Raw genomic sequence first — 12,960 nt, forward strand, 5'->3', positions numbered from 1 at the left:
ATATCTGAACCTTTGGGTGCCCATGTACGACATGACCCAGGTAAGCTGCTTCATTTTGTTGTTATTATTTTTTAAACTTTAGGTATATCTGCTACACACAGTGATGTGACAACTCACCCCTGGCTTGCAGCAATTCTTCGAAATTTTGGATGTACCACATGTCTGTGGGTAGCATCATTTGCTGAGGTGTGGCGGTGCCACTGATGCAGTGCCCCCTGCTGTTTAAAATAGGAGTTTGGAATTTGCTTCGGTTGCCGGCGATAATTCACCAAGTCTTTGTGAAGGACAGCGGGGAATCTTTAACGTCCACCAAGTAATGCCGGCAGATGGGCCATCCTGTTTAACATCCATTCGAGGGACGGCACACACGTTTATGAATCACCTTACCTGTGAAACGTGGGGATTCAAAACTAGACAGCTGAGAGGCGAGTTGACGTACCTCTTTAGTCGAGTCGCAGTTGGCCCCAACCTTTTTTGCTGTGACCGTAAATTGGCCAGGTCCTCCCAACCCTCAGGCTTATAATACAATTTTAATTCAGATGTATATAAATAGAAACAAACACATTTACTGTTTATACAAAATACATATATATATATATATATATATATATATATATATATATATATATATATATATATATATATATATATATATATATATATATATATATATATATATATATATACACACACACACACACACACACACACACACATTACTGGTAACGAGTTTTAGAACACCCCCATTTTTCCAGTTTTTACTGAAATTTAAGCAGTTTTATGTTTCAATATACTCTGAAATTAAAGCATAGAACAAATAAACAATTGCAGATAAAAAAGAAATCATGGAATTGTTTTGTTGAACAAAATTTAATCCAAATTTTTGACTCATCAAAGCAGCCACCTTTTGCAGATATAACAGCCGAACATACACGTGGCGTTCTTTCTACAATGGAAATCAAATATTGTTCGGAAAGTTCTTCCCAACACTGTTGCAGAAGTTTCCACAAATGTGTTGCACTTTTAGTTTGCTTTGCTTTCACCCTTCTGTCCATTTCATCCCAAACCAGCTTGATGGGATTTAAGTATGGAGACCGTGCTGGCCATTCCATGATTTGAAGCCTCCCGTCTTGTTCTTTTCTTCTAAGGTAGTTCTGACATAGCCTGGAGGTATGTTTTGGGTCGATATTTTGCTGTAGGATGAACCACTGACCAACTAGGCGCAGACCAGAGGGTATTGCATGGCACTGCAAAATGCTGTGGTAGCCCTTTTGGTTCAGGGTGCCAGTCACTCTGTGCAAGTCACTGACTGGATCCAGCAAAAGAGCCCAGATCATCACGCTTCCTCCTCCACGTTTGACAGTTGGTGTCACACACTGAGGAATCATCCTTTCACTGACTCAATGACGTACAAAAACTCTGCGTGATGAACCGAAGATTTCAAATTTTGATTCATCGGTCCATAAGACCTTCTTCCAGTTTTCAGTAGTCCACTGGTGGTGCTTTATGGCCCAGGCAAGCCTCTTTTTCTTATTTTGCCATCTTAGCAATGGCTTTCTTACTGCCACTCGACCTGTCAAACCTGCAGCTCAAAGTCTTCTCTTCACAGTTGAAACTGAGACTTCCGCCAGTGTTCAGCTGTGCTTGAAGTGCTGTCCTGTGAGCCGCCGATCACGCAAGCTGTTGACACTCAGAAACTTGTCTTCTGATTGTGTTGTGGCTTTGGGTCTGCCAGACCTCTTCCTGTCAGAGTTTCCTCCAGTTACCAAGTGCCTTTTGATGGTGTAGGAAACTGTACTCACTGACACCTTGGCTTCTTTGCAATTTCTCGAAAGGAAAGACCTACACTTTTAAGGGTTATCATGGTCTGTTTTGTCTTCCTTTATTAATTTTCTTTTTCTCACCATTATGATAGCAATATACTACTTCCTGCAGTGCAATATTGTCCAAATAATGCTTCAGAGGGTGTGGCAACACAGTTTTTTCCAACACTGCTTTTATACAGACAGAGGGTTTGTAACTAATCAACAAAAGTTGTGACACCTGTAGGAATTGTTTGCATAAACTTTCAAGGCTTAATTTACTTCCATTGCTGCAGAACAGCTGCAGTTGCTAACCCATTACTTGTTCATGGAAAAGGGCCTTTTTAACAACTCTGAAATTTACATTATTTTTCAGTTTTTGCTAAACTTTACTTTTTTAACCTCTGGAAGTTTACCACTAAGCTTTGTACCATTTCAGGTTATTCACTGGACTTGAACTGCTTAAATTTCAGTAAAAACTGGAAAAATGGGGGTGTTCTAAAACTTTTGACCAGTAGTATATATATACAGATAAATAGAAAGATCCACCCACATCTCTCACCTGTGAGTGGAGGGAATGACCAATCAACTCTCACCAAATCAACTAAACCCAGGTAGCTAGGATTATATCAATAATTGACCCCTCCCACACTCCTCTCGCCGAAGAAGCTGCGTAAAGCAACCCAAGAAGACCAACACAAGGTAAGTGCTATGCTGTTTTGAACCCTTCACAGAGTTCCTCAACAACTATAAAGATGTTCACACATAGTACACACATGAGAATCCCAATTCTGTACACCCCCTCAACTTACCAGACCGGTTTCGTCACTTATTAGTGAGTCATCAGCGATAGCGCAGACAGAAACGTCAACCAACGAGTATCCCAAGCATGTACCACATGCAAACGTCTGTTCTTTCATTGTCCAAGCCGTTCCACTGCTAGAAAAAGTCACTTAAGTAAGACAGCTTTGCCAGCCAGACTTCATTATTGAAACGGTTAGCCAACGAGTAATTTTTGTTTTGAGCAACATAACACGTGAAATGTTTTTAACACGAGAAAGCCAGTGGACTTCTGAGTGATCGAGCAAGTGCTGGTGCTCCCATCTCATTTCTTCGCACATCATGGGGAACAGTCGAGAATTCGGTGGCCTCACCTTGATGAGGTTCACAATTTGGAGAGCATCCTTTCAGAAACGAGTGAAGCTCTGGTTGAATCTCTTGCGTTGCCAAGTTAGCTCGATGCAAGAAGCAATGAACAATGACAACGTCACGGTTGACCTCTTTCACTCGCGGTACAAAATCCCTCTCGACTTCCCATCATGGCCGGAGCTCCATCAGTACAAGCAGCAAAGAAACCCATCCAGTCAAGTGAAACAACCATTGGCCATTTCGAAAATGTCTTGACCAGTTGCGGAGGTGCCGAGTGACTCACAAAACTTATTTCTTTAAATTATTCAAACAATGTTGCCAAATGTTTTGTACTGTACAAACACCGTGAGCCGAGGGTTACGCACAGATTCGTCGATCTGAATTGTAAATCTTCCTTCTGGTTTCAGTCCATGAACAAGTTGTTCGAGAATGTCTTGTGACATATGGTCAATTCGTCCTTTGATGGTGTTATCAGAAAGCTGGACCAATGGAAAATCCTTGGCAATCTCATCTCCACAGACAGTCCTGACAATGGCAAGAGTCGCTGGCTTAACAAGTTCTTCACTGATATTATGAGGCTTCTTGCAATGTGCAATTCTCCAGGTGACCTCAAACGATACCTTCATAATTTTTTTTCTCCAAAGAAACAGTCCCTGAATTTGATGGGGGCATCAAGTATGAACACGTCCTGTCAATTTTTTTTTATCCAAATTTTTTTTCTTCTTCGTACGACTCCGCGACCTGACTGAGAATCCCCACGACCCTGGTTCGGTCCTGACCTGAGGTTTGGAACCTATGGTCTCTACTGGAGTCTCGGCTATCCTGCCAGCCCAAATGGATTTTTATTTCCCTAAAAACTAACATACCTCCTTCGTCTTACAACTGGTGAGAAAATGTGTGCAAATAATAATATGAGTCCATGAAGTTATCACCCTTTACCTGATTTAAGGTATGGATTGTACCATTTCATCAAAAGGGGGGTGAATAGAGTAACGGGTTGAATCAGGTTGGAACCCAAACTACCCTCACCCTATTCACCTTTTAGGTTATGTTCCTCAGGCGTCAGACCATTACCCGATTCATGCTGTTTCTCTATTCACTTCTTATTCACGGTTCCCAAATTCCTACCCGATTCAACGAAAGTAGTTGTATTAAAGGTCCCATGACACCCAAAAGTTTCTGGTTATTATCTTGCCAAAACGAAGTTTTTGGAAGATATGTTAGTCAGCTTGTGTTTTTTTTTTTTGTTTGTCTGTAATCACGTATAAAAAATTCTGCAGAGCACAGTTATCATTGGAAATTTTTGTAACCTCGCATATCAGAGGCCTATAGAGAGGTCCCTTTCAGTGCACAAAATTTTCAAGGTCAAGGTCACTTTGTCGCAAATCAGGGGAGTCGACGAAACCCTTATTTTTTGAGTAATTTTGATCGGATCGTCTTCAAACTTCATGGGAATATAATTCATGGTCTGGCGCTCAGCTGATTGATTTTTGGTGGCGATTGGCCTTGACCTTCATATGTTTTTTGTTTTGTTTTTTCTGTCTGTAATTACGTATAAATAACTCTGCAGAGCACAGTTATCTTTGGAAATTTTTGTAACTTCGCATATCAGAGACCTATAGAAGTCCCTTTCAGCACATAAAATTTTGAAGGTCAAGGTCAAAGGTCAAGATCACTTTGTCGCAAATCAGGGGAGTCGACGAAACCCTTATTTTTAGAGTAATTTTAATCGAATCGTCTCCAAACTTTATGGGAATGTAGTATATGGTCTGGCGCTCAGCTGATTAATTTTTGGTGGCGATTGGCCTTGACCTTCATGGTTAGCGCCTGAGGTCAAACATATTTGACCCCAAGGTCAAATTTTCAAGTTTTAGGAACCATATCGTGTAGTACCTCAAATTGAACACCTCGATGAGTGCTTTCTAGATATGTCAAGCTTGAGACATTATGACGTCATTTGGTGACGTTATGAGGCAAACATATTTTTCATGGTTACTCTGTAGAATGATTCTCATCGGAATCTCTCGTAGGCAGATATTCCTCAAGGAGTCGCTCCTGGTGGATAGCAGCTCTGTTCACCTCAGTGTGACCTTAAATAAGTCACACGTGGTCACCTTTTGGCAAGATATGGGTCACCCTGCGGGTGACATTGGTTTATTTGTTTGTCTGTAATCACGTATCGATCACTCTGCAGAGCACAGTTATCATTGGAAATTTTTGTAACTTCGCATTTCAGAGGCCTATAGAGGTCCCTTTCAGCGCATAAAATTTTCAAGGTCAAGGTCAAAGGTCAAGGTCACTTTGTCGCAAATCAGGGGAGTCGACGAAACCCTTATTTTTTGAGTAATTTTGATTGGATCGTCTTCAAACTTCATGGGAATATAGTTCATGATCTGGCACTCAGCTGATTAATTTTTGATGGCGATCGGCCTTGACCTTCATGGTTAGCGCTGGAGGTCGAAAGTTTTTGACCCCAAGGTCAAATTTTTAAATCTTAGGTACCATATTGTGTAATACCTCAAATTGAACACCTCGATGAGTGCTTTCTGGATATGTCAAGCTTGAGACATTATGACGTCATTTGGTGACGTTATGAGGCAAATGCATATTTTTCATGGTTACTCTGTAGAACGATTCTCATCGGAATCTCTCGTAGGCAGATATTCCTCAAGGAGTCGCTCCTGGTGGATAGCAGCTCTGTTCACCTCAGTGTGACCTTAAATAAGTCACACGTGGTCACCTTTTGGCAAGATACGGGTCTTTATTTATATATTAACTTGACCTTCCCTTGTGAAGAAATCACCCATGTTTCTTTTTTAAAATCAACAATGGGATAATTAGACCAATATTTCGAACATTTCTAGTGCTTTTCACAACTTGCTATGCCCCGCCCCTCAAAAAAGTTGACTTCAGCGAACCGCAGGTCACGTGACCGTTGACGTCATCTCCAGAACTCGACTCTCACAGAGTGGATTGACTAGATATCGCGCGCCGTATAAAGTACGTACAAATGCATTGTGCACATGTGTTTGCTATCTCACTGATCGTCTTAATTCCTGTGATTGTTTCGCGGAAAAGAAATTCTGCTTCTGAGCCGTGTATGCACAACAATCACGAGGCAATTATTTATCCCTTTACTACCTTGTTGTAGTCGTGTACAAATCCAATACATGCATGCACAATAAAGGGCTATACCATGTCCACAAAATATAAAATGTGACTGTTGAACCTTTCCATTAAAAAAGAAACTTACAGGGACATACAAGTAAAATACTAAAGATTAATATTGCATCATTTCAAGGCGCAAGGAGGTAATTTTAAAATCAAACAATGTGAAAAACCTGCACCCACATTTTGCAGCTTATTGAATTGTTCGTTGAAACCAGCCTGCTGGGATGGGTACGATTCCACGTACATGCAAGCCAGGTATGGCTGCACTCGACATACATGGGTTTATTCTAAAGTGAAGGTACTTCTTCCATTGGCTTGCTATTCATTAACATTTCACCAAGATGCTGAAATAAATGAACAGGAAAAAATATGTTGGCACAACTATGAAAGACAAATTTATCTCTCCTATTACACGGCCTCATAGCCTCGGGACTCTTACATGTCCATGTCCATGCATCTATGACTTATACATTGTGTGCATGCTAATACAAGTTACTTGTCAACTCTAGAGTCTAGACTCGTCTGATAAATCCGTCGTCCGTCCGACTGGTCCGATAAATCTTAGGTACTGTAGATTGCTTTTATTATTCTCTTTTCTTCATTGTTTTCTACTGGTGCTACATGACGACAGAAGGAATAAAATAAATAAAAATTCAACAGAACGTCAGATTTATCGGACTACTCGAGACAATTGTGTCGCAAGGTGTGTTCTGCACACAAGTTTTCATCGTATCCGGACAGCGAGATTGCTTCGTTTTATGCGCGGAGAGATACGGCTGATGACATGGGCTGGCCTTGTCAGTGATTAATTCGCCGCGGAGAAACATGTCCGTTGCACTGCGCTGTTCACGTCACCTCACTAAAATATTTCTGATATCGAGCAGTATGCAAGTAGAATTTACATTATTGAATTACGAATAGGATTTAGTCTAACCAGTTGTTATTGCCAAGTCTTCCTTCGATGTCCTCCCGATCATCATGAACGCCGGGAATTTCATCGCCATTTTCCTCTGCTTGTCCTCCTTCGGGCTCGAACTGCTAAGGCCGTATTTCATTTCCAGCTGCCTGAACTTCACCTCCCGCGACTACGTTATCCGACAATTCTCCATGTTATTCAGACCAAAATCCTTCATTTCTCTCACACTCACTGTCGTTACCAGACAAATCAAAGTCCATGCCATCCATTATTCAAAACCAAATGCTCGATTTTTTTTAAAGCAGAAATGAACGAAGAGTTTGAGTCGATCAATCAAATGTGGAAACACACAGAAAGCCAATAGAATCACGTAGACCACCAACCCGAGTAATTTACGTGCAGCCTTTGTCATCCTGTAGTTGACGTCATGTGGGTTACGCCCCTTTCAGCAGAATTTTTAGGGGCGTTCTCGAAGAGGTTTGTTTTTTTTAATTTTACATTTTACAGAACGAGTATTGTGAAAAAACATTGTCAGATTTGAAATCACGATGAAAAACTCCTATAGGACATCTATATATATATATATATATATATATATATATATATATATATATATATATATATATATATATATATGCAATTTCAGTACTTTTGGGTGTCATGGGACCTTGAAGGTTTTATACGCACCCCCTTTTTTGAAATGGTACAATCCACAACTCCACCCTTTTTTTTGTAATGGTACAATCCATACTTTGACTTGGGAAATGGGTAAAGGGAAAGAACTTCATGGACGTCGCTCTAACGTGTGTAACCATGACAACACTGAGTCTGCTTGCTGAGTGATCACAATGCTCCTCATGAACTGTAGTCTGTATGAGAAAGGTTTGTAGGTTTCTATCCTCTCCTTGCAGCGAAGTCCCTATTTTGTCCATCCACTGTTGTTGAAACCGTGAAAATATTGATTTGTGTGAATCAATTTGTTGCAGTTGTTTACTTGGACGGTGTATTGGTAATGTCTTAATTTTTTTTGTTTTTCACGATTGCTCCTCCTTCGATCACCGGTATGACGAATTGTCTTGCACTATACATGTTATTAAAATTATTGCAGTAAATCAGCGGCTAAAGTCCCCTTTGACAAAGTAGACCGAGAAAAATTAATGAAACCGCCGCAGTTCAGACAATTTGTTCGGTTTTGTTTCTAAACCAAATCTTGTATTTTATTTCAGTGGGAGACATGGACATGGTGGCTCCTGTGGTTTACCTGTGCGCCAGTATACGTGGGGGTCGCCAGCACTGTGCAAGCTACGCCGAGCTCGCGCGCCTGCTGAGCACGTACGGGCGCCTGCTGAACCCGCACGTGGGCAACATGTCGATGCACGGAGCGGGTTCGTTTGAAGTGCTCTCCCTCTTGGATTGCTTCCGCACTTTAAACACAAGTTTTTACTTTTTATATGAGGCTGTTACTTTTTAAATGCAAGAAATTTGCTCTTGATCAAACTTTAACTCCTCACAACGTGCATCATGATGGCCTAAAGTTCATTTCAAATCGATATGTATTTTTCAAGTCTTTTCGCAAGCTTAATCTTGTATAGCATATATATATATATATATATATATATATATATATATATATATATATATATATATATATATATATATATATATATATATATATATATATATGGAATAGGCAAAGCCAAGAAGCGAACGTAGAATTGTTCTTGCATTCGCTTCTTAAATATATCAAATTAAAGTCTTTTTGCGATTAAAAAATAAATATTACCTTAACATTCCCTACACAACGACAACTACACCACCGAGAACAGGATCTCATCTGGAAAAAAAAAATCCTCAACATTACCTTCACAACGACAACTACACCGCCAAGAACAGGATCACATCTGAAAAAAAAAAAATCCTCAACATTACCTTCACAACGACAACTACACCGCCTAGAACAGGATCTCATCTGAAAAAATAAATACGAGAAGCGAACATAGAATTCTTCTTACATTCGCTTCTTAAATATAATATTACCTCAACATTACCTTCACAACGACAACTACACCACCTAGAACAGGATCTCATCTGAAAAAAATAATATTACCTCAACATTAGCTTCACAACGACAACTACACCGCCAAGAACAGGACCTCATCTAAAAAAATAAATACCAGAAGCGAACATAGTATTCTTCTTACATTCGCTTCTGACTTTACCTTTAAAGTGTTCAAAACTGGATACGCAATTTCCGTTACCTCGGCCTGGATTCGGGATCAGCGATCAAATAACGTAAATCACGATTAAAAATTATTTTTTGATGATGCGGGAGATATCTTTATTAAAATCAGTGGAGGAAATATACACCATGTCTGATATTATTTGGGTCTTTCATGTCTCCGACGATGCCTTTATCTCCCGGCATGCATCATTCCCCATGACAAAAACCGGAAACAAAAGAAAAACCAGAAGCAAAAAAAAAAACGGCAGCAAAAGGGTCATAGCCAACGACACGGATTCACAATTGCCAGGGCAATGTGTTGTTTTTGTTGTTTCCTATTCTCTCATGTGCACGCGTAAAGTAATATTCACAAGATAGAAATAAAACCCAATCGTGTTTATACACCGCACAGCGTTTAAAAACAACCGGAAGCAAAAGGTCATAGCCAACGACACGGATTCCAAATAGCCAGGGGGTATTGTATTGTTGTTGTTGTTTCCTATTCTTTCACGTGCACACGTTGAGTATGAAGCTCACTGCGTTCACTAAAATGGAATAGGCAAAGCCAAGAAGCGAAGGTAGAATTCTTCTTACATTCACTTCTTAAATATATCAAATTAAACAGTCTTTTTGCGAAGAAAAAATAAATATTACCTCAACATTACCTTCACAACAACAACGACACCGCCGAGAACAGGATCTCATCTGCAAAAATAAATATTACCTCAACATTACCTTCACAACAACAACTACACCGCCGAGAACAGGATCTCATCTAAAAAAATTAATGTCACCACAACATTATACCTCAACATTACCTTCACAACAACAACTACACCGCCGAGAACAGGATATAAATCTGAAAAAAAAATCCTCAACATTACCTTCACAACAACAACTACACGCCCAGAACAGGATCTCATCAAAAAAAAATATATATTACCTCAACATTACCTTCACAACAACAACTACACGCCCAGAACAGGATCTCATCAAAAAAAAAAAATACTAGATTGAACGTAGAATTCTTCTTACATTCGCTTTTGACTTTACCTATAACTTGTTAACCTCCGCCATCTTCAAAGATGGATGGAGGTTACTGTTTTCACCCCTTTCTGTTTGTTTGTTTGTTTGTTTGTTTGTGATCAGTATTACGGAAAAACTTCTTGACGGATTTCGATGAAACTTGGTGGGGGGGGGGGGTAGGTATGGTCCAAAGATCATGCCATTAAATTTTGGACTTTGTCCCCCCCCCAAAAAAAAATTGTTGGAGAATTTTTTTCTTTTTTACATTTCTACATGTTTTAAGTGATTTCCAACCCCCCCCCCCCAAAAAAAAAAATTGAGAATTTTTTTTTTTGCATTCCTACATGTAAGCCTGGTGCTGGCTTAGTGGTTAGGGTGGCGGCTTGGGATCCCAGGGTCCTGAGTTCAAGCCCCGTTGGCTGCTGAATTAACACCAGGGGGTTGACTCAGCCTGTCATCCATCTGAGGTCGGCGAAGTGTGTACCAGTGTACTGGTCCCGGTGTATGCCCCGGTTAGAATAGGTATACCATATCCCTGTGTCGTAAGAGGCGACCAGGGTTGGCGTCAGGAAGGGCATCCGGCCATAAAAAAAACATTGCCTCAAGAAAAAGCTTAACCCCTGCACAGCAGGGAAAAATGGCTGTAAAAACGGTCATTTATTTATTTATATTTATTATTCCAACATGTTTTAAGTGATTTCCAACCCCCTCCCCCAAAAAATTGTTAGAGAAAAAAAAATGTTTTTTTATTTGCATTTCTACATGTTTTAAGTGATTTCCAACCCCCCCCCCCAAAAAAAATAATTGTTTGAGAAAAAAACATTTTTGCAACTTTTTTTTCAACAAAATTTCGATTTCTTTTTTTTGCATTTCCACATGTTAAAGTGATTTCCAACCCCCCCCCTCCCACCCCAAAAAAAAATGTTGGAGAAAAGAACTATAACTGTCAGCACTGTTGACATCATATTTAATGAATAAGATATAAGGTTCACTTGAGTGACCCAGCAGTATTGTCGGCGGAGGTTTTGCACTCTCCCGAGTGCTCCCCCTCTAATTCACAACTGTATACGCAATTTCCGGTTACTTCGGCCTGGATTCGGGATCAGCGATCAAATAACGTAAATCACGATTAAAAATTATTTTTTGATGATGCAGGAGATATCTTTATTAAAATCAGTGGAGGAAATATACACCATGTCTGATATTATTTGGGTCTTTCATGTCACCGACGATGCCTTTATCTCCCGGCATGCATCATTCCCCATGACAAAAACCGGAAACAAAAAAAAACAGAAGCAAAAAAAAAACGGAAGCAAAAGGGTCAGAGCAACGATACGGATTCAAAATTGCCATGGTATTGTGTTGTTGTTGTTTCCTATTCTCTCATGTGCATGCGTTAAGTGATATTCACAAGATAGAAATAAAACCCATTCGTGTTTATACACCGCACAGCGTTTAAAAACAACCGGAAGCAAAAGGGTCATAGCCATGACACGGATTCCAAATCATCAGGGGTATTGTGCAGTTGTTGCTGTTGTTTCCTATTCTCTCATGTGCACGTGTTAAGCATGAAGCTCACTGCGTTCGCTATAAATACATAAAAATAAATAAATATATAAATAAATAAATATAAATATATATATAATATATATAAATAAATATTTTCTATATATATAAAAATATATATATAACCGGGCGTAGTGGCATGCGCCTGTAATCTGGCTCCTTGGAGGCTTGGGTTGTAGGATCGCTTGAGGACGGGAGCTCTGCGCTGGGCCGCGCTATGAGAGGGTGTAGGGCAGCCCGGAATCATGGCAAAACCCAATCCTTATCCCTGTGTCGTAAGAGGCGACCAGGGTTGCGTCAGGAAGGGCATCCGGCTTAAAACCTATGCCAAATCAATATGCGGATCATAACGAATGATCCGCTGTGGAGACCCCCAACGGGAGCAGCCGAAAGAAGAGGAGGATATAAATATATAAATATATATATATATATATATATATATATATATATATATATATATATATATATATATATATATATATATATATATATATATATATATATATATATATATATATATATACAGTGGGGAGAACAAGTATTTGATACACTGCCGATTTTTCAGGTTTTCCCACTTACAAAGCACGTAGAGGTCTGTAATTTTTATCATAGGTACACTTCAACTGTGAAAGACGGAATCTAAAACAAAAATTCTGAAAATCACATTGTATGATTTTTAAATAATTAATTTTCATTTTATTGCATGAAATAAGTATTTGATCACCTACCAACCAGTAAGAATTCCGCTCTCACAGACCTGTTAGTTTTGTCTTTAAGAATCCCTCCCATTCTCCACTCATTACCTGTATTAACTGCACCAGTTTGAACTCGTTATCTGCATAAAAGACAGCTGTCCGCACTCAATCAATTAGACTCCAACCTTACCAAAATGGGCAAGACCAGAGAGCTGTCTAAGGACATCAGGGACAAAATTGTAGACTTGCACTAGGCTGGGATGGGCTACAGGACAATAGGCAAGCAGCTTCGTGAGAAGGCAACAACTGTTGGCGCAATTATTAGAAAATGGAAGAAGTTCAAGATAACAGTCACAATCCCTCAGTCTGGGGCTCCATGCAAGATCTCACCTCGTGGAGCCTCAATCATCATGA

The 12,960-nt window shown here is 39.7% G+C and overlaps 1 protein-coding gene across 2 annotated transcripts in view; it reads left to right on the forward strand.

Moving 5' to 3' along the window:
- The first annotated feature begins 7,797 nt into the window (after window positions 1-7,797).
- The window catches only part of DNPH1 (2'-deoxynucleoside 5'-phosphate N-hydrolase 1), a 26,879-nt gene continuing 21,716 nt past the window's right edge, over window positions 7,798-12,960 (forward strand). Inside the window, exons 1-2 of one of the 2 annotated variants that reach the window (XM_085871425.1) lie at window positions 7,798-7,920; window positions 8,265-8,423. In XM_085871425.1, the coding sequence (XP_085727551.1) occupies window positions 7,887-7,920; window positions 8,265-8,423 (193 nt within the window). In that variant the 5' untranslated portion in view covers window positions 7,798-7,886. The remainder of the gene's footprint in view (window positions 7,921-8,264; window positions 8,424-12,960) is intronic. The other variant, XM_085871424.1, reaches the window with a different exon arrangement.

The sequence above is a fragment of the Eptatretus burgeri genome, chromosome 2 (genome assembly GCF_056783735.1).
Source record: "Eptatretus burgeri isolate ZD-2024b chromosome 2, Ebu_testis_v1, whole genome shotgun sequence".
NCBI lineage: Eukaryota > Metazoa > Chordata > Myxini > Myxiniformes > Myxinidae > Eptatretus > Eptatretus burgeri.